This window comes from Ctenocephalides felis, unplaced genomic scaffold, assembly GCF_003426905.1.
Source record: "Ctenocephalides felis isolate EL2017-DRISC unplaced genomic scaffold, ASM342690v1 CF-g0.4_SCAFFOLD_03572, whole genome shotgun sequence".
Lineage (NCBI taxonomy): Eukaryota > Metazoa > Arthropoda > Insecta > Siphonaptera > Pulicidae > Ctenocephalides > Ctenocephalides felis.
The window spans coordinates 40,675,188-40,698,780 of record NW_020539726.1 but is presented as its reverse complement, the minus strand read 5'-3'; the positions used below and the strand labels follow the sequence as shown (position 1 = coordinate 40,698,780).

At 29.6% G+C, this 23,593-nt stretch overlaps 1 protein-coding gene across 1 annotated transcript in view; it reads left to right on the top strand.

Moving 5' to 3' along the window:
* LOC113388488 (probable E3 ubiquitin-protein ligase HERC2) overlaps window positions 1–23,593 on the top strand; it is a 48,885-nt gene that overhangs the window by 10,712 nt on the left and 14,580 nt on the right. Inside the window, exons 10-24 of the mRNA XM_026625863.1 lie at window positions 1,199–1,329; window positions 3,114–3,402; window positions 5,083–5,175; window positions 5,285–5,560; window positions 7,133–7,310; window positions 8,971–9,575; window positions 12,582–12,781; window positions 14,986–15,262; window positions 15,368–15,514; window positions 16,661–16,733; window positions 17,078–17,187; window positions 17,255–17,474; window positions 19,066–19,275; window positions 19,342–19,598; window positions 19,661–19,820. Coding sequence (XP_026481648.1) covers window positions 1,199–1,329; window positions 3,114–3,402; window positions 5,083–5,175; window positions 5,285–5,560; window positions 7,133–7,310; window positions 8,971–9,575; window positions 12,582–12,781; window positions 14,986–15,262; window positions 15,368–15,514; window positions 16,661–16,733; window positions 17,078–17,187; window positions 17,255–17,474; window positions 19,066–19,275; window positions 19,342–19,598; window positions 19,661–19,820 — 3,226 coding nt within the window. The remainder of the gene's footprint in view (window positions 1–1,198; window positions 1,330–3,113; window positions 3,403–5,082; window positions 5,176–5,284; window positions 5,561–7,132; window positions 7,311–8,970; window positions 9,576–12,581; window positions 12,782–14,985; window positions 15,263–15,367; window positions 15,515–16,660; window positions 16,734–17,077; window positions 17,188–17,254; window positions 17,475–19,065; window positions 19,276–19,341; window positions 19,599–19,660; window positions 19,821–23,593) is intronic.

The window sequence follows — 23,593 nt, the reverse complement described above, 5'->3', positions numbered from 1 at the left end:
GATGTCAAACTTGTCGAAAGATATTAAATTCGGGTAAAATTCCCACTTTGTGTAAGTTTTACGGGTTTGTATTTCCACCTATACCAAATTATCTATCTAAACTAGATACTGTATCTGAAAGATTAATTTCACCTAGGTTGTGTTTCATGAAAATTAGACGATTGCGACATGCAAATGGACAATTTGAAATGTTTGGCCAAATTATAAATGTGCCTGTTGACATTAATAATATGGTTAATTTATTACCTCGTAATATTGATGATGATCATTGCATTAACGTTCACATAAAAGCAAATGATTCATAGATCAAGCTATGTGCAGGGCTTGATAAATAAAACAAATATAAAAGTATGGCTTCAATTTGTTAGGCAAGACGGATATTATACAGCTGTTCAAGGAATGAGATTATATCGTCAGCGAAAAAGTTAAAAAGTACAAACAGTAAATGAATGTATGTTAATTTTAATTACATGAAACAGAATTGTTACAGGATGAGTTAATTTGCAAAAACAATATTTGTTTAGGCGTTGTTTAACATAATCCACTGTGTGAATGAATATTATAGAATTTATTAATCAGCAATTACTTTAAAACGATCATGTCATATTTCAAGTACGACTTTGATTACATTATTGTTTGTAAATATTATACATATTTTTAATGTAATCATAAATATATGATTTATAATTTATCATTATATAAATGTGTATAATGATTGACGACACTAATAAATGTGTGCATCACGAGTGTTACCATATTACTAATAAACATTATTCAAAATTTTTATATGATGTATTTATTTTTACTCAACCTAAATTTGCTACTTTATACAGTAGCAAATAAGTTTTACTTCAATCGCGTGTGATCCTTACGCGCACTCTTTTTTATTTTCATATATATTTATTATTAGCAATCAAAAATTATAAATTTCTATAAGCTATTATGCTAAGTTTTACAAATAAACATACACTGCATGGAATTACATACACATATACATCTATACAAATACAAAACAAATATACAATATGAAAAATTATGTGAAATAGTTTTTATAGTATTCGAAACTCTTCAGCGAGACATTTACAAATAAGTGCTAAGTTGAGTTAAAGGATAGTGTGATGTTTTTGAACATGACCTACTTATAGTTTTGCATTTATTGTTATTTATATATAATTATTATTTTTATTTTTGTTTATAGATTTGGATTCATCGTAATGAAGTTGAAAATCACAATCTGGATGGTGGACATTGGGTTTGTGTTCAGGGAATGGTTTGCGATGTTCAAGCTCTGATGACTGGTGGTTATTTAGCCACTGAAGGAAATGATGTGTAAGTTGATTTAAAAATTATTAGATTATATATGGTAAAAAAGGGTGAGCAGCATATACTTTGATTATTAACATTCCGTAGGGTCGAAATCGAAATCGAAAATGAAGATTTTTATATATCTTTACGTTTCAAAGGTTTCTGAACGTTTTGTCATACCTTAGAAAAAATCGATGTACGTGTATGTGTGTGTGCGTTTGTGTGTGTGTTCGGATACAAATTTTCGTCGACGATTTCGGGAACACCGATCAACCGATTTGAATAATTCAAAAAGCATTCTATTCGTATTGATAAGGAGACGTGCTGATTAGTTTTTGGAAAGGCAGGTCCAGCGGTTATGTACTCTCAATGAAAATAAGTTAAAAAATCCATTTGGCGGTCAAAAATGTTCATTGGACATATGCACATCAAATTATCACAAATTTCATAGATATTTTAATAATGTGTACACATTTTGTCAATTTTTTTGGGTTCCGTACCAAAATTTTTAATTTTGAAGTTTATTTATATGGGTCAAACAAATATCCTCGAAATTTTCGATTGGAATAACCGATTTCGAAAAATATCAAAAAAACGATTTCTTATGAAAATTTGAGAATATTTCAAAATTTTCAAAAAAAATCGGATATTTTCTAAAATTTCCAAATTCTCAAAAAATTTAAAAAATCGATTTTTTTTCAAAAGTTCCAAAAAATTTCAAATTTTTAAAAAAATTTCAAAAAAATCAAATTAAAAAAAAATTGGAGAAATTTAATAAGCACTTATAATATAATATAATAAGCACTTATACATTTACAGTGTGTATTTATAATAAATAATCTATTATATTATAATTTATATTAAATAATTTGAAATTATTCAAAACAATTATTGACTATTTTCATTTCTCGAATTTTTAATTACGGATTTACGGTACGGGAAGTTCCAGCAATTTGCCTTCAGGCACGATGCCATGCACCAATAGTTTTTTTTTTAATTTTCAAAAAATATTTTTTTCAATTCATAAGCTCTTATATCTTGTCCTTATAAGAATAATGGAAATAACAATATGTATTTGAAAACATTTAATATTCCTCGAATATTTCAATACGGTACGGGAAGTTCCAGCAATTTGCCTTACGGCACGATGCCATTCACAACTAGTTATTTTATGTTTTCAACTTTCCAAATATTAAACAATTTTAACTTACAAGGTGAAATTTTTCATGGTGAAAGAATTGTAATTCAAAACGTACCCCTTAAAATATTATAGGCTTATAAGAAGTGGTTTAATTATAAAAATCAATTAATACATCTGTTTGTTTTGAGTATCAACCATAACATCATGCAAAGTTTTATCTAAAATTTGTAGATAATTTTATAAGCTACAATTTATCTGAATGAAGTACTAATTTAAGATAAATAGTTTTTGAGTTATGAACTAAAATCTAAACAAATGACCCGCAACAAAGGTTTGGATGGGTTAAGTATTGGTTAGTGTTTAAACCAAATTTTTAAGGAGAAATTTTATATTCATGATATTCATTACTAAAGCACGTTTGTAGATAATTTTATAAGCTAAAATTTATCTGAATTACTTGTTGCGAGTAGCATTTTGCCTTGTGCCAAGTTGCATCAATATCCCATCAATACTTTTTGGTTTGTACATGATCAACCTGTCTTTTAAAGTAAGGAAAAGTAAGCCTGAGGTTATCTTGGTTAGTATTTTGATTTGAAAAAAAAATCATAATCACCATAATAATCACAATACCCAATTTTATAATTAATAATCCTTTTTTTTCTTCAAGGGCTGATCTGGTGCGTTCTCTCACCTCTACATCCGACATTCATCTTCCAAGTTCACCAGAATCTGCAGCCCATATGAGACTCAAAGAATTATTAATTCAGCGTGCCAGTGTGGGCTGGTTATTTGAACCAGGTCGTGGTACTGGAAGTAATGGAAACAGGAATGGAGATAGCGATGCAGAACAGCAGAATTTGTTGGACCAGGAGGAGGAGTGTGCTGAATGGAAAAGGGTCACTAAATCGACAGCTGCTGATAGCGAGAGGACATTGTGTTATTTGTTAGGATTGCAGGTAAAAACATATGATTACTCCTATTTTTATATTTTACTAGTTGACCCGGCAAACGTTGTTTTGCCAAGTAAGGTATATTCTAAACAATTTCTAGAGAATCAAAAAAATTAACACTTCAAGTGTATAAGGATGTGTTGTTTGAATGCTATATACAATGAGGTATTATAAAAACAATAAACCCCATTAGTTTGTCTATATTTTGTCAATACAATCAAACTGCAAGTTTTATACACTTTCTATAGAAAATATGATATAATCCACTCCAAGGCTTTTTTGGTCTTTCGACTTATTGATTACGTTTCAAGTTTTTCAGATTCTTTTTGGATTCTGTATTTTGTGTATAATTGCAAATAATACTACCAAGCCTATATAAAATTTTCTAATTTTGCGTGGAGAGATAGAAAATGAATTAAATATTTCTTCTTTGACCTGCTTTTTGAAAAGTAAGTAACATTCGATGAATTAAAGTAAATTTAATAAAAAGCATAAATGTAGAGCAGGACGAGGCACAAAGGTCCAATTTGACTTTGAGCAAATATTAATTATATTATATAAATCAAACCAATTATAGCACTGCAAATAACACATTTCAAACGAACAATTATCTGACTATGTTCAGTAAAACTACCAGCTACTTCATCATTGTAGAAATGTGCTTTTTTGATGTCTTTCAAAAAATTTTATATAGACTTTTTTATCTTATAGGCGGGGTAACCTTTAATGTCTTATTTTAGTTTTAAAGATATTTTACAAAATAATTACATTTTTAACTAATGCTAAAAAACTACCAACGGAAGAAAATACTTTTATTATGGATTTTCAAAGATAACCGTTTATCTCCCGATAGCAAAGTCATGAGAATCAAGGTTATAGCTGGTTTTACATCTTTTTCCCTCTACTTTCAAATATGGTTGTTAAACAGTGCTTAACTTTACTGGTTTTTGACACATCGCTGGTGGATCTTTTTAACCCCGGACCTTCATATCTTACTGTCTATTCTTCGATAAATTCTGGGAAATTATAACTGGGAAAATGTTACTCGACAAAATGTCCCTTCGATCGATACCAAATTTAGGTTCTGAATTTAAATAATATAAATAAAAAATAATATAACCTAGAAAATGTTTTTTAAATACCAATGAGTATTTAATTATACAAATGAGATCTTTCAGAGCACCGTGTTTGAGAAAAATATGCCAAAAAGTTCATTTTCATATTAACATTTCAAAAAAGTTGATATTTTGAGTTTCTAGTAACACTTGCGGTCCGTTAACTAACTTTTTTGTATATAAATAAAACTACAAACAAAACTACTTACTACAATTTAATCATAATTATATAATATTCCTGTAAAACATTCTATTAAACGTAATTGAACATCATCTGTCAAAAACGTTTGACATTTGACGTATTAGCCACCGTCCATTGTTTTATTCAAAATACGCTTCTACTAAAATGTTCAAATTAAAAATGTAAAGTTTCTACGCGATTTTGAAATAATATCTCACCTTTCCGACAACCTACTGATCAGCACGAATTTTTCAAAACTAAGACTGGCCAAATCGGTTTAGCCGTTTTCGAGTTTTAGCGGATCATTTGTTCGAGACTCGATTTTTATATATAAGATTTCTGAAACTTCTTTCAATGTTCTAATGTTTATTGTGTCCTTACCATTTGTAGGCAAATCGTCTCTCCATCAGTTTATCCTTGCAGCCCGTAGAACTATCTTGTCAGGAGGCTTTGAAAAGTGTGATGCTTCGAGGCGGATTGCAGGTACAAATCTATATTAAAATATATATATATATATATATATATATATATATATATATATAGTCAACTACTTAGCACATTATAATTACAAAACAAATCTATTATCTTCTAGATTCTGCAGCCAACAAATCCCTTCGACGAAGAAAAAGCCGAAGCTCGCAGCTGCGGCGCCTCCACAGCAGGTTCCACGCCCACACAACCGCCTGCAGGAATTGTATCAACACCTCCTGCACAAATTCAACCACTTGCAGCTCCTGCTGGTGATGCTCCTAGCATTTTCAATGATAATCCTAAATTGAGATCCTTTATGAAGAAGAGATGGCAGGTCGAAAGCTTGGAGAAGAGAGGAGAAGCGCTGCTGCAGGCTTTGCAGGAGAGCAGACTAACGGTAATAATATATATTTTAAATATACTATATATATATATATATATATATATATATATATATATATATATATATATTAGACTGGCCAAATCGGTTTAGCCGTTTTCGAGTTTTAGCGGATCATTTTATCGAGAGCTCCATTTTTAATCGGTTAATCGATTTGAATAATTTAAAAAACATTCGATTCGTATTGATAAGGAGACGTGCTGATTAGTTTTTGGCATAAGCAGGTCTAGCCATTTCGAACATACGTAGCAAAAAGTGCAGAAAATTCAGTTTTTGAGAGAACGGAGCGTCCGATTTGATAATTCAAAAAACATTTTATTTGTATTGACAGATCCAGCGGTTATGGGCTCTCAATAAAAATAATTATCAGATATTTCATAAACATTTTAATATTGTGTACACATTTCGTGTAATTTTTTTGGGTTCAGTGCCAATTTTTAATTTTTAAATTCTATATGATTCAAAGAAATGTCCTCGATATTTTCGACAGTATGGAATAGCCGATTTGTATGATTGAAAAAATATTGGGTTCGTACTCGATCGCGAGGTGTTTTTGCAAAAGGCACGTCAAGCCGTTTCGGAGATAACGAGCGCGAATGGAGGGTGTAAAAATGGTCATGCAGTTTTTGAGAGAACGGATAATTCGATTAGATTAATTTAATTTTGTTAGAGTAGACGACAAAAATTGCATTTACAGAAAATTTTGTAATTTTGAAAATTTTCAAAAAAATCCTAAATTTTCAAAAAAAAATCAATTCAAAAAAATTCAAATTTTCAAATTTTTTTTATCATTTTCAAAAAAAAAACTCAATTTTGAAAAACTTCATATATATCAAAATTTTACAAAAAATTGAGAATATTTCGAAATTAAAAAAAAATCGAATAATTTCAAAAATTTCCAAATTCTCAAGAAATTTAAAAAAATTGTTTTTTCCAAAAATTCAATGAAATAGAACTTTAAAAAAAAATTAAAATTTTGAAAAAAAAATCAAAATTGTCAAAAAAATCAAATTAAAAAAAAACATTTTTTTTGTAAACATACATATAATTTTTTTTATAAAATACAAATCAGACTAAGCATATTCTAAGCGCCACTCTGGTACAAATGTTTACCCAAGTGCGTTTAGACTGTTTATGTACTGGTGTACTTTTGCAATTTTGTGAAAACTATTGAAAAATGTGAAAATGCCGCCAAGTTAAGCACAGTATAAGTGAAAATGTCGCACAGTATTATTTGCAAATGCGTTTAGACTATGACTATACGGGAGCACTTTTTTCAATTTTGTGTAACTATTTGGGCAACTTTTTTTTTTTGAAATTGAATTCGAAATGAAATGACGATTGTTAATGTTCTGGAGATAAATTCTGGTGATTTATGATTTACATTTGATTCGCTCAGATATAACAAACAAGATAGCAAAAACAATGAAAGTCACAGTATTTGTATAATAATATATTTGAAAACGTTTAAAATTTCTCGAATATTTCATTACGGTACGGGAAGTTCCAGCAATTTGCCTTAAGGCACGACCCCATGCACCACTAGTTTTACTTTTGTTTTCTATCCAGGAGCCCTTGGTGTCTGTCTGGTTGGCACTCGTAGATCGTCATTGTAAAGCACACGGTTTAGTTTGTCATCAAGATTTTCCACCAGATCATCCTGTCCAGGAATTAGCACGTTGTCTGCAAGCTGTTCTCATCAAGCACCAGGGCTTAGGTGCTTTGGCTGTCGCCATGGTTGACAAAGGTAATCTTATCTTATATATAAAAATCAATCGCAAAATGTGTTGTTGGCAAGTGCATAACTCAACAAAGCCTGGACCGATTCGGCCAATTCTTTTTTTTAAATGTTCGTTGAAGTCCAAGGATGGTTCTTACGGCGAGAAAAGTTCGAATAATTGCCGGGAAAACACTAAAAACAGCCCTTTCTTATTTCACATACAAACGTTTTCTAATTAAAACGTAGAATCAATTTGAGCTTTATTGCTATTATATAAAGTTCATATTAAATTACCAGGCACTCGCTGTATACTCCATCTAAACGATTATTCGGATTTTGATCAATCTTTCTGAAGTTTGTCAAGGAAATTTCTAGGATGTATGTGATTATAAAGTACTGGGATTTATGTGCAATATAAATGAAAACTATCATCTGCCAAAAATTTCAATTTACTTATTAACCTAGACAATATTAGAATACGTATAATAAATTTATGATTATGAATAAGAAAAATGAAATGTCTACATTATTATTTCCAAAAGCAGCTGAGATGTGCTAGAAATTAAAATAATATATATATATATTTTTTTTAATTACAATATTTATTACAACTGTTAAATAATATAACATCTAGCAATAATGGTAATAATAATAACATAAATTTAAATAAATAAGAGTACAAAGGATAGAATTTACATTAAAATGATATCCGTAGTATGAAGATTTAATATAAAATAAAAGCAAATAATAATAAAAATAAAATAAATAAAATTTCTGAATAATAAAATAATACTATATAAAAACAATAAAATATAACAAAAGAACAATATTAGAAATAAGATAATAATAATAATATTAATGTTAGCGTTTACAAATGGCTATTTATGAGATCATTGGCAATTTTTCGTTTTAGCCAGGTTGGGCGCGCTTCTGAAAATATTTTTTGTGTCATTAAAATAATATAAAATACAGTATATGTATGGCAGATTGAATGATACACATATGAACAAGATATGACAAATTAATTCACTTGAAACATGAAATTAAGTATTAATCAGCCTACCCTTAATGCGATGCATGCAAAAAATTTGAGCGCACGACTTAGGGGGCACCATCACAAGATTCGTATATTAAATTTTCAATATAGTTTTGTTTTCAATATATAATTTCTTTGCCTTTTTCACTAATCTTTTTTTTACATTATTGTTTTTTATTTATATATATACACAATATTTTTAAAATTCGTAAAAATTTCACTTTATAACAACAAATGGGAAAGTGAAGATGAATACATACAATTAGGAGAAGTTTAAGATGCAATTTTGGATATCTTAAATAATAAAAAAATTAATTTATTTAATCCAACGTGAAGTACCAGTGTTATTGTTATGGTTATGTAATACCGTTTAAAAGACTTCAATTTCCAATATAGTGTGGGAATTGAGACTCATCATTTTATTTAAAGCAGTTCTACATTTAACATCGCTCTATTATAAAAGTACGAGTATATGCATTTTGGCGTGAAGAGTAATTTACATGACAATAATTTCTATTTTTAGGTAAACTGTAAATGTTAGTATATTATATTAAAAAAATGTAGACATTGGTACAGGGCAACGTCTGTCGCGTCATCTAGTATAACATATATGTGCACAAATAAATGTTGACATTTTATATCATTTTCCAGAAATCACAACCTCCCAAGCCCGTTTCACCAGGCCGCTCATGGACGTCCTTCGTGCAGTCCACCAAACCAAATGGAACCTCATCAAAATCCGGCAGCAACTCAACAGAAGTTACAAAGAAGTCTGTCTGCCTCTTCTGGAAAAATGTCGTTTTCTATTATACGAAATACGTCCTGCAGTCAGTTGCGAGTTGGCAGCTTACGAAAAGTTAAATTTCTTATACAAAAAGACCAAATTCAAAAACACGGTGCAAAGGATCATAAGGGAATCGAGGAAACAAAAGAGTGTTAATGGTGATGGATTGGTTAAAACAAGACTTGAAGATTTGGTTAATGCCACGATACTGCAATCACAGATTGGAGATAACAAGTCGAATGAGATATTCGGGGATAACCAGATGATTTTAGGTGATAGCGAGGAAGGCAGTGAGGATAAGAAGGTTGATAATTTGCAGGAGGACGTGCAGATTGATGATTTGATAAATGATATCACCGATAAAACCATGGCTGATGTCAGTTATGGCAAAGTGCTCAATGGAGCTGTTGATTTTGTTTTGTTGGAGTGTTACAATGATGTCGAGAGCTTGAGGAGGGCCATGTACTGCCAGGTAAGATAAAAACAACTTTAAACCTAAACAGATTTCTATTTTTTATTAACTTCCCGAAGGAGAAGTTTATGTTTTCATAAAAAAAATCCGATTTGCTAATTTTATGTTTTCTCCTGGACGTTTCAAGCCATTCTGAATCGAATGAGACCAAATTTGGAAAAAGTAAGCGTGTGTATGTGTGTGTGTGTGTAAACAGATTTTTTTGCCGTAAATCGACGTTTTCTCCTAAACCGATTTCAAAAATTTAAAAGCCATTCGATGTATCTCGATGAGGACTATCGTTATCAATTTTTCGCGACGATCAGCCAAACCGTTTCCTTGTAAATAGCAAAAAAGTGATAATTCAAAAACAAGTAAAGTTAAGAATTTCAAACAATAATATTTGAATGTAGAGGGAAAAAGATGTATGTGTGTGTGTATGTGTGTGTGTGTGTGTGTGTGTGTGTGTGTGTGTGTGAACAGATTTTTTGCCGTAAATCGACGTTTTCTCAAAAATGGCTGGACCGATTTGAAAAATTTAAAAGCCATTCCATGTATCTCGATGAGGACTAGCGTTTATCAATTTTGCGCGATGATCAGCCAAGCGGTTTCTTTGTAAATAGCAGAAAAGTGAAAAAAATTTCGTCCATGTTTTAGCCCGCAATTCTGAATCGATTGGGAATCGTGTTGATTAGTTTTTGGTAAAGATCGGCCGGGCCGTTTTTTTGGAATAAAGTTTAAAAAAAAAAATTCGACAATTTTCATGAAATTTTTTTTGACGGTATAAAAAATGTCATGACTTATGGTAACACATGTGAAGTATTTTTAACAAAAATTTCAGTATACTAAACTGTATATATTAAGAAAATATTATAAGTCAATACCACATTACAGCCCCAAAACATTATTGGTGATAAACCAATCATATTAATTCCATTTATGAAATACTTTAACTAACAAGATTTGCATTCTAAATTTAATTTAAATAATGTTTCAATGCTATATTGAGTTCACAAACCCAAAATTTTATATGTATAAATCAGATTTTGTTTACTTTTGTATTTAATTACAGCTCCAAAACATTATTGGTGATAAACCAAAAATAATAATTCCATTTGTGAAATATTTTAACAAACAAGATTTACATTCTAAATTCAATTTAAATATTGTTTCAATGCTATATGTAGTTCACAAACCTCAAATTTTATATGTACAAATCAGATTTTGTTTACTTTTGTATTTAATTAATGATTGTACTTAAATGCTAAATATTTACTTATATTGCAAAATATTGGTTAAAATTACTGCATTAAAATCTAAAATTATTTGAACACGATTAAATTATGTACATTCTATAAAATTATGAAATGATAGGGCTGACATTACATTTCACATATGAAATGTGATTTTAAGAAAAGTTGTAAATTAATTTTGAATGCAGGTTCATAAATTCTATGTCAAGGCTTGAAATTTGTTTTAAATTTTTTATAGAACTAGCGCTGTAATGCCCCATTCATTACAATAAATTAGTGAATAAATGATTATTAATGTTGTGATTAAACTAATTTATGAGATCCATGTTTAAATTATGAGATACCATAGTCTTATAGATCATACTAAAATATTACGGCCCTACGACAACTCGTTTAACTTTAAAAATTCATCAAAGTTTGCAAAAATTAGTATCGTTTTTTTGGCGTTTGTCAAAATTAGACCTTTCATCGACGTTTGCTCAAAAACGCCTGAACCGATTTCAGAAATTTAAAAAGCATTTGATGTATCTCGATGAGGATTATCGTTCCTCAGTTTTGTGCGACGATCGGCCGAGCCGTTTCTTTATAATTTAAAAAAAAGTGTTAAACTTTTCGTCCACATTTAAGCTCATATTACCGAATCGATTTTGAAAAATCAAAAACTGTTCGAAGGATATTAGTTGGGAATGATACTGATTAGTTTTAGGGGAAAATCTACCGAGCCGTTCACTTGTAAGTAGTTGTTGAAAAAAAATTTGAGTCGATTTTAATGGAACTTTTTTTGGTGATATATATCATGGTCTTATAGAACTTGAAAATATTACCGCCTTACGACAAGTAGTTTAAAATTCATCAAAGTTTGAGAAAATGACTAGTTTTTTTGACATTTGTTAAAATTAAAAGTAGACGATTTACTTTTGAAATTCAACTTTGCAATTCAGTTTATATAATTCTTATAAATATTAGATGTATTAGATGTATTAGCATATGTACATATTAGATATACAATTCACAACTTCACAATTAAATAACAAAACAACCCATATATAAAATGCAAATGAAAAGTTTATTTCAAAATGCAAATTTAAAGTTTATACAAAATAATTTTGTATCTTGATTTTATGAAACTTGATATTACGTCTTCGTTTAGAGCAGCTTTAAAAGTTGAGGTCCTGTATATCCATTGAATCGTAGAAATTTTTAAAAAGTTTAGAAGCTTTTTTGAAAAAAAGAGTAGTATCAGAGACGAAGAAAAATATTTCGCAGCTAAGAAATACTCAGTTATAGCCAAAAATTGCTGTATTTGTAAGATATCACACATAATTAGTAACAATAAATATTTATGATATGGAGGGAATGGTACCTGTGTATTTCTTGAAGTCAAAATTAATATATTCAAAAATGTCATAAAAACTGTTGGCTTTTATAAAATTTTAAAATTATAAAATTTTATAAAAGTTGTAAATTTATTAAAACTTGGTATAACGATAGAGTACTTGGTCTTAATGAACATACTAAACCATTAAAGTCCTACGGAAACTGGTTCAATTATAAAAATTATTGATTTTGGAAAATTTGCTTTTAGAAAATACTCCGAGTTAACGTGTTCCTTCCATTTCAATTACGTGTAATAAATCCACTCGTAATACTTTTAATCACTTATAAATTAATTTATATTTTATTGATTAAGTCGATTATTTACACATATCGGGAAGTTCATGTAACTTGCCTCAAGGCAAAATACCAATACCAACTAGTTTATTATTTTTTTTAGACACAACGTTGTCAACTACGTTTATCTGGTTACGAAATGACATCACGTCTGCTTCATGCTGAACAGACTTTATTGCCTTCAGCGCGGTATTCCCTTCTTGGAGGCTTGCTGGGCTTGATAGCTCCTGCTGCAGGATCAAATATTGAAAAACAGAAACAGAAATACACTCTGTTGCAGTACCACAAAGCGATGAGAAACAGGTAAATAGAACAAGGATGAGCAACCCGCATGCGGCCCGCCGGATGTTTTTCTGCGGCCCGCCAAGCATTTCTCAACAACAGATTATTTTTTCAATTCAACAATAGATATTTTATCAAATACGGCTGTAAAGGCTAATTTTGTCGTCAGTCAAATTCTGATAAAAACTGTTGTTCGAAGAAACAAGAGCATTTCCTGATAAAATAATAAATATTGATTAATTTATTAATTTATATAAATATTAACAAGCTTCAATATTGCAAGAAAAGTTGAGAACTTGTCCGAGAACATAGCAACAACGCATTTCTAAATTCAAAATAATTAAAAAAGTGAATCTTATAAAGTCGCGAGGGTTAAATCATCGTAAATTTAAAAACTTCCTGGCAATTTAGATCATGAATATGTCGATTTTCAATACTAAAATACTCTAGCTCAATAATGTTATGCTTAAAGGAGTATACGACTCAAATGGCGAATATCAATTGTTTTTGGATATGAAATAATAATTATAGTCCTTTAGGCATTTTGCTAATAAAGAATAATATCTTTTGCAGAATCTTGTGTTTCACTTTCCATATTCAAAAAAGGAAAATGTGAACAAATTTTAATTGTGATTCCAAATGTTCAAAGCTAACAAGACAGCTGTTTTCATGTAAATGTTTTCTTCGCCATTTAACATGCCAAATAATACATGCAATAAAAAATGCATTTTTTCAGTAAACATCGAATTATTTTATAAATCTAATGTCACCCCTGAGAAATTTGCGCTTTAAAAAAAAAACGCAAATCAAATTATGATAAATTCTTTTTTTGGAAGTACGTATCTGCGCGAACAATTACACAGGTCCGCAAAAGAAAAGTCGCTGGATAATAATTAATTTTTTCAGAAAAAATCTAGATTGAAGATTGTGCTAGTTTTTAAATGTTTTTCAATATTTTGTGCCCCAATTTTGACTATAGATTTATCTTCAGCGGTAAAAGAAACATCTCTTACTGTTTTGTGTGGACCTGTGTTAATTTCAACTATAAAATTCATAAAAAATTACCATTTATCAAAACTGATTAAAAAACCTGCATACTCGTTGCTACTTTCCGCATTAAAAAAATTAAAATAAAGCATAAAATCAAATATAAAAAAGCAGTGGTAAATTTTGTATTAAAGTTTTTAAGTAAAATTCTTTCTCTTTTAAGTATTATTTGTTTTCATTTTGTATTAATATTTATAAACATTTATAATATACACTCGTAATTATATAAAATATATGCTTTGCTCAATTTTATATTTTGTTCTTTTCTTGTGGCAATTTTGTAATTTTGTTGCAATTACATTATTCCCGTGCTCAATCAGTAAATCTTTTGACTTAATTTTACATCAGACTTTTATCAGAGTTTATGAAAAGGCTTCATTTTTATTAAAAAAGCAATTTATTTTTATCATGGTCGTAATAATTTTTTTAATTTTTTTTCTTAATTTTACTTTTTGTGCGAAATGGAAAACTACACACAACTCCAAATTTTCATTATTTCAAAATAGTCATTATAGCAGTCCAATCATTTTTTATATAGCTCGGTAATCGATCAATTAACTACTATTTCTTATGAACGTTTTTAATTGAAATGCGATCATGATTTTTCTGAGCTTATAAAACTGCTTAAATTTATCCGCTCTATTCGCTGCAACATATTAAAAATGGCAACGAAATGGTTACCTCCGATAAAACTAACTAATTTGGAAGCTTATCCTATCGTACAAATATTACTCGATGTGCATAAGAACTACATGCGACACATTTTTGAATGTGTCGCAAAAGGAGCTATTTCAGCAAAAAAATTATTAATTTAATTTTAAAATCAGGAGATAAAACTGTTTTTGAAAGAAAACTGGAATTATTTTCGAAGTATAATATAATTATAATATGAATTTTAGTATTTTAGCATTGCAGTGGGTAAATTATCAATGTAATGATATTTATACATTCAGAATTAGTTAGTCATTTCGTATACTAATGATTTTCTAAAAATATTTTCTGTAGCTAAACGTTTGCCGGGTCAGCTAGTATATATATAAATTACGTGCGGCCCGCCATAAAATATGAAAATTTAAATTGGCCCGCGAGTTAAAAAGGTTGCTCGCCTTTGAAATAGAAGATAACATAATAAAATTATTATTATTATGCAGTGACTAAGGATAGTTTATATTTTTTAGATCTGCTGTCCAGGATTTAGATAGAGTCACAGCCCATCAAAAGACCAAGTTGCGTTTAGCTCATGCCAGTATTTTAGAATGGAGTGCTTTCAGATTGAGAGAGTTAGTTTTGCGGGGTGAAGCAGTTCTGGCAAACACTGCTTCGACTGGAGCATCTATGGGAATTTCTATAATCGGTGGAGGAATGACTGTTGGTGGTTCTTGTACAGGCGGAGGATCTGTACAAGGTGTCAGAGATAAGGAGCAGGCTAATCATGTCACTCATGCTTTGTTAAAGGTGAAGGAAAAACTATTTTATTTAGCATATTTTTGTTGATTAATATAAATTTTTATTAAGTAAAGGAGAAATATTATATTTATGGATGTTTTTCAATTTTCTCAGGACTTACCAAGAGCTCGTATGCTTCTAAGTGTCTTAGCCCTGCTGAGTGCTGAATATGCTGCTAACGAACTGGGACTTTTGGCAAGTTGTGGCACTCTAGCATCGCTACATGCACTTTTGAGGCAGATCACAGGAAACCAATTGCATGTTAGTAAATTACTTAAATCGTATTTATTAGGGAAAGCAATACCGGTTTACCGGTATACCGAGTTACCGGTAAACCGCCCGATTTTTCGGCGGTATTTTTACCGGTATTCACCCCAAAAATACCGGTATTTTCGGTATTTTTACATAAGCGCTCTTTGATACATAATACCCCAAAAGTTTAAATTTCTCGGAACAAATTTATCTTTAAATTCCATAATCTCATAAACAGCTATATCTTCAAGTGATTCTATAGGATAAACAAATGTCAAATATTATCTCAACTCGTCATTAAATTGAATATTTATTGCTTTCCAAAGGGCTTCATATCGTGTTAGAATAAATAGAATTAGACTGATAGATAATGATGTTTGTTTACATCTTATATAAAAATGTAACGGTTTTTTAAGTGATATTTGCATCAAAATATTTTATATCATACAGATTACCCCTGCGTAATCTTTATTTTTTCTAACTTTAAACATAATAATTATGATAATTACTAAATATGTTTGCTTCTTATTACAATTGTAAAATATTATTTTTCGAAAACAAGTTTGAAAATACTATAGAAGCATCACATTGTTTTAAATAACAATACTCAACAATTATAGTAACTTATTATTTATATCGACGAAGTATCCGATCTTAAATTATTGTAGAAAAATATTTTTTTAAAAATATTGGTGATTATGCTAATTTAACGCATACAGTTTATTATAATATTGTAATATGATCTTTTATGAGTTTTTGGTCTTTTTTACTCATAAGTTTGTTTTTGGTGAAAAGTATTCAATATACTCGATAGTTGGATATAATTTTGTTAAATTATTATTTAAAAAAATAAATTTATTGTTTTTATTGTTTTGGTTGAATATAGTTGTAGTTATATATACATTTTTTATATTTGTACTAGTAACTTTCAATTTTGTTCACGTTTGTTTAAGATAATAAAATTACCGGTAATTTACCGGTATTCCGGTTTTAAAATGAAAAATTACCGAATTACCGGTATTGAAATTTTCCATCGGTATTGCATTCCCTAGTATTTATAATAATATTCAATATAAATAGTTAGAGATATACCTGTCTTGCTAAATGTAGAAGTAAAGAAATATTTAAAGAAATTATTCTATTTTATTTCTACAGGATACTCAACAACAAGGCAACAGCTCGAGCAAAGGTAGCAGAGTGATTATTTATGAAGACACCTTATTAAATTGTAAGTATTTTTTTGTTATACATCTACAAGCATTTTTGAACTTCCCGTAGGGTATAAATATAGTTATGGGCCGAAAATAGAAATTGAAAATTTTTGCATGTCTTCACGTTTCAGAGGTTTCCGAACATCTACAAAATCAAAATACAAAAAAATCAAAATATTTAAAAAAAAATCAAATTTTGCAAAAATTTCAAAATTCGTCATAAATCTAATTTTTTCGAAGTTTCGCAAAGTTTTTTTAATAATTCAGTTTTCGGTTCTGAAGTTCCAGCAATTTGCCTTAAGACGCGATGCCATACACCACTAGTTTAAATTATTATTATAACAACTTTTCTGCCCATCAGGTAGCGCTTCTGGTTCTAAAGGCAACGCTCTCACCGGCCCAGAATTGGCTGCTATGATGAAACTAGGCACCAGAATTGTCAGGGGCGCTGATTGGAAATGGGGAGACCAGGTCAGTAAATACAATATAAACTATATAACTAAACCAGTTCACTTTTTCATCATCATTTTTTTATCAGGACGGTCCTCCACCAGGAGAAGGTCGTGTGATCGGTGAGTTGGGTGATGATGGTTGGGTACGAGTACAATGGGACACCGGGAGCACCAATAGTTACAGGATGGGACGAGAAGATAAATATGATTTGAAACTTGCAGATAACAATGCTAATTTAGGAAATGGTGCTGGTTTTAATAACGATATGTTGTCACCTGAGGAAGAGGATGATGTAATGCTTAAAGGTAAATAGTATATTCAATAAAGATTATAACAGCTCTATCATAGATAAATAAGTATAAATAGATGGCAAACACGGCCGCTTTGATATTACATCAATTGTAATTCTTTCACCATTCAATAGATGTCGCCACCAACTGTAACGTAAATTTATCCTTAGGTTCGATTCTAGATAAGATTTATTTGAATATATAATATATAAAACAAGGATGAGCAACGCGCGGCCCGCCGGATGTTTTTCTGCGGCCCGTCAAGCATTTCTCAACAACAGATTATTTTTCTAGATATTTTATCAAATACGGCTGTAAAGGCTAATTTTGTCATCAGTCAAATTCTGGTAAAAATTGTTGTTCGAAGAAATAGCATTTCCTGATCAAATAAATATTAATTTATTAACTTCCCGTAGGGTAAGTTATTGTAATGGGCCGAAAATCGGATTTGAATATTTTTACATTTGTCGACGTTTTGAAGGTTTCCGAACGTTTTGGCATACCTCAGAAAAAATGGATGTGTGTGTGTGTGTGTGTGTGTGTATGTATGTATGTATGGATACAATTTTTCGCCCACGTTTTCGGGCGTACGGATCAACCCATTTTAATGGTTCAAAAAACATTCGATTCCTATTAATAGGGAAAAGAGCTGATTAGTTTTTGGCATAGGCGGGTCCAGCCGTTTCGGAGATACGAAGCAAAGAGTGCAGAAAATAAAAATCGACTTTTTGAGAGAACGGAGTATCCGATTTGAATGTTCTAAAAAACATTCAATTAGTAATGATTAGGAGAAGTGTTTAATAGTTTTTGGCAAAGGCAGGTCCTGCCATTTCGAAGATACGGCAAATATTTAAAAAATGGCAGTTTTTGAGAGAACTAAGCGTCCGATTTTAATGATTCAAAGAACTTTCTGCTTGTCTTAACAAAATAATTGATTTTGGAAAAAAAAAATTCATTTTTTTTTTTTTTTAATTTTTTGTATATTAAAAATAATTCAGATTTTATTTTTAATTCTGACTATAGTTCTAATTCTAACTTTACAAATAATTTCAACTTTGCAATTCAGTTTATATAATTCTTATAAATATTAGACAATGTTACAATATTTATAATAATCTATTTGAAAACATTCAGTATTCCTCGAACATTTCATTACGGTATGGGAAGTTCCAGCAATTTGCCTTAAGGCACGATGCCATAATTGCCTCAAGACAGAATTCCACTTACAGCTAGTTTGAATTTATAATATAGAAAAGATACTCCTGATTAATTTGACTAAATGAAATGAGAACAAAATATACGAGTATAAAATATAATTTCACAGAAAATCACAAATATGTTGTAAAAATATATGATGAAAAAAAATTTTTGTTTTCATCCAAAAAATATATTTTAATATATAAAATTGGTACTTGAACGTTTAAAGTACGTGTACTATATCTAGACTAGAGAAAATGTATTTTAAAATAAACGCTGAATTTGAAGCACACTAGCACCATCTATTATATGCTGAAAACACTCATACAGTGTAACGCGTATTTGTTCTATGTTTTACCCCCCATGTGCTCTATCTACTGATCTATTAATTTTATTACTCTTTTCCTAGATCCCCAATTTCAACTGCAGCAGCCTGGTGTGCTTCTTCGTGCTTGCTGCAGCAATTTACTGCGTCTATTCACAGTCTGCTGTGGTCTGCGTTCTGCTGGAGCAACCAGCGAAGGAGTTGTGCAGGCTGCAAGAAGTGTCACTTCTATGCATCGACAAGCATTAAAAGTATCCAATTATCTTACGAGTTCCAACACATTAGGAAATAATGGTAATAATAAATTCATAATTCATATTTTTTTTATTATCATAGGTTATATATTTTTAATTCTTTTAGCTTTGACAACGTCTGTTGCCAACAACTGCATCACTTCGATCTTCTGCTGCAGCGATATGTGGAACCAGAATCAGCAAAAAAATCGTAACAATGGTGCAAATGCAGTTTTGCTCTATTCTGGTTCTTTGCGGGCAATGTGCAGTGATGATGAGTTGTGCAGATTGATGACACACGATTCGTGGTTGAATATTTGTGAGAGGGTTTTATCGGCTGATGATGATGGTATTGTCACCACAGAAGCGCTTTTGATTAAGAAGGTAAATATGAATAAATAATAAGGTGATTTCAGTTTGTTTCAATGGTTGTTCGGTTATTGTAGATTCAGTGTCTGCGTTTGTGGAGGGACTGTCTTGGCAGCTGGTCACCGGCTCATGATTTATCAAGGATGTCGAAGTTTCTTTTAAGGCTGTTTGAAATATTAGGAAGCTGCTTCTTGCTATGCAAAGGAGATTCCACGCTTCGAGCTTTGGTTTCAACAGGTATAACAGAGATAATTGTTTTCAACTAAATTTCTCGTAAACATACATTTAAATAAAAACGATTTTGTTCACAAATGCGAATCAAATTCGAATTAAAAAAAAAAATTGACATTTTTAGAAAATTTCAAAATTACCAAAAAAAATATTTTTTTAAAAAAAAAAACAAATTTTGTGTGAATATACATTTGAAAAATATATATTTTTTCACGAATTCCAAACAAAATCGAAATTGAAAAAATAATCTAAGTTTTGAACAAATTTCAAAATTATCAAAAAAAATCAATTTAAAAAAAATGAACAAATTTCTTGTAAACATACTTTTTAAAAAAAAACTATTTTTTCCACAAATTCGAAAGAAATTCCAAATTTTAAATTGAATTGAAATTAAAAAAAAATCTAAGTTTTGAACAAATTTCAAAATTATCAAAAAAATCAATTTAAAAAAAAATGAACAAATTTCTTGTAAACATACATTTAAAAAAAATGATTTTTTCCACAAATTCGAAAGAAATTCCAAATTTTAAATTGAATTGAAATTTAAAAAAAATCTAAGTTTTGAACAAATTTCAGAATTATAAAAAAAAAACAATTTTAAAAAAATGAACAAATTTCTTGTAAACATACATTTAAAAAAAAAAGATTTTTTTCACAAATTCGAAATAAATTCCAAATTCTAAATTGAATTGAAATTAAAAAAAAATCTAAGTTTTGAACGAATTTGAAAATTATCAAAAAAATCAATTAAAAAAAAAATTAACAAATTTCTTGTAAACATACATTTTAAAAAAACGATTTTTTCCACAAATTCGAAGGAAGTTCCAAATTTTAAATTGAATTAAATTTTGGAATTTTTACACAAATTCCAAACAAATTCGAAATTGGAAAAAGAATTCTAAATTTTGAAAAAAAATCAAAATAATGAAAAAAATCAAATTTAAAAAAAATCGAATAAATTTCTTGTAAACATACATTTAAAAAAAAAGATTTTTTTACAAATTCCAAAGAAATTTGAAATTTAAAAAAATTCAAAATTATCAAAAAAAATGAAATTAAAAAAAATGAACAAATTTCTTTTAAACATGCATTTAAAAAAATCAATTTTTCCTCACAAATTCGAAATTGGAAGCAAATTTCACGATTTTAAAAAAATCTCAAAAAAAAAATTCTTTTAAAAAAATGAAGAATTTTCTTATAATATACATATACATACGCTCGTCGCCTAATTAAATAAGCACTTATAAATTCACAGTATGTATTTATAATGAATAATCTATTTGAAATTATTTGAACCAATTATTGATTATTTTCAGTTCTCGAACATTTAATTACAGTACTGGAAGTTCCAGCAATTTGCCTTAAAGCACGATGCCATGCACCATTAGTTATCAATCTAATCAGCATTAGTACAACATTAACATGTAATACAAAATATTAACATTAATATATAATACAAAAATAATAAATAAATTTGCTTCTGAGGTACCTTTGGTCTGTCGGTGACAAATATAAAATATCAAGCCAGATAAATTATCCTTAAATGACCGTCTTAAGTAGTGATTTATAGTTTATTAAATGTTTAATATTATATTATTATTAACTTCCCGAAGGAGAAGTTTATGTTTTCATCAAAAAATCCGATTCGCTAATTTTATGTTTTCTCGACGTTTCAAGCCATTCTGAATCGAATGAGACCAAATTTGGAAAAAGTATTTGTGTGTGTGTGAACAAATTTTTTGCCGTAAATCGACGTTCTCTCGAAAACGACTGGGCCGATTTCAAAAATTTAAAAGCCATTCGATGTATCTCGACGAGTACTGTCGTTTGTCAGTTTTTTGGAACGATCGGCCGAGACGTTTCTTTATAAATAGCAGAAAAGTGAAAAAAAATTCGTCCACGTTTTAGCCCGCAATTCTGAACCGATTATGAAAATTCAAAAACCGTTCGAAAGATTATTGACTGGGAATCGTGCTGATTAGTTTTTGGTAAAGATCAGCCGGGCCGTTTTCTTGTAATAAAGTTTAAAAAAAAAATTCGACGATTTTTATGATTATTTTTTTGATGGTAGATACCATAGTCTTCTAGATCATACTGAAATATTACGGCCCTACGACAATTGGTTTAACTTTAAAAATTCGTCAAAGTTTGCAATTATTGGTATCGTTTTTTTGGCATTTGTCAAAATTAGACCTTTCATCGACGTTTTCTCAACAACTACTGAACCGATTTAAGAAATTTAGAAGTCATTTGATGTATTTCGATGAGGACTATCGTTTGTCAGTTTTGTGCGACGATCTGCCAAGCCGTTTCTTTGTAATTTGAAAAAAAGTGCTAAACTTTTCGTCCACATTTAAGCTCATCCTACTGAACCGATTTTAAAACATCAACTAGTAATTTATATTTATGTTGTTTGTTATATTGGTATTTAGCCTTGAAGCAAGTTACATGAACTTCCCGATATGTGTAAATAATCGACTTAATCAATAAAAAATAAATTAATTTATGAGTGATCATAAGTATTCCGAGTGGATTTATTACACATCATTGCAAATGAACGAAAGAACACGTTAACTCGAGTATTTTCTAAAAGCAAATTTTCAAAAATCAATAATTTTAATTAATCAATAATTATAATTGAACCAGTTTCCGTAGTACTTCAATGGTTTACTATGTTCAAGACCAAGTACACTATCGTTATACCAACTAAATCATCTAATTTTATTTTTAACAAACGTCAAAAAAACTACTCATTTTCTCAAACTTTGATGAATTTTAAAAATTAAACTACTTGTCGTAAGGTCGTAATAATTCAGTAAGTTCTATAAGAGCATGATATATATCGCGAAAAAAAGTTCCATAATAATCGGCTTCAATTTTTTTTTTCAACAGTTAATTACAAGAAAACGGCTCGGTAGATTTTCACCTAAAACTAATCAGTATCATTCCCAACTAATATCTTTCCAACAGTTTTTGATTTTTTAAAATCGGTTCGGTAGTATGAGCTTAAATGTGGACGAAAGGTTTAACACTTTTTTCCAAATTACAAAGAAACTGTTCGGCCGATCGTCGCGCAAAACTGAGAAACGGTAATCCTCATCGAGATACATCAAATGCTTTTTAAATATCTGAAATCGGTTCAGGCGTTTTTGAGCAAACGAAGATGAAAGTTCTAATTTTGACAAATGCCAAAAAGACCATACTAATTTTTTTAAACTTTGACAAATTTTTAAAGCTAAACGAGTTGTCGTAGAGCCGTAATATTTTAGTAGGATCTAGAGATATTTACCGTCAAAAAAATAATCATAAAAATCGTAGATTTTTTTAAAAAAAAAAACTTTATTACAAGAAAACAGCCCGGCCGATCTTCACCAGAAACTAATCTGCACGATTTCCAACCAATATCTTTCGAACGGTTTTTGAATTTTCATAATCAATTCGGAATTGCGGGCTAAAACGTAGACGAAAAATTTTCTTTTTTCTACGATTTATAAAGAAACGGCTTTGTCGATCGTCGCACAAGACTGACAAACAATAGTCCTCATTGAGATACATCGAATGGCTTTTAAATTGTTAGAATCGGTCCAGCCGTTTTTGAGAAAACGTGGATTTACGGCAAAAAATCTGTTCACATACACACACACACATACACACACTGATACTTTTTTCAAATGTTGGTCTCACTCGATTCAGAATGGCTTGAAACGTCCAGGAGGAAACAAAATTAGCGAATCGGATTTTTTGATGAAAACATAAACTTCTCCTTCGGGAAGTTAATA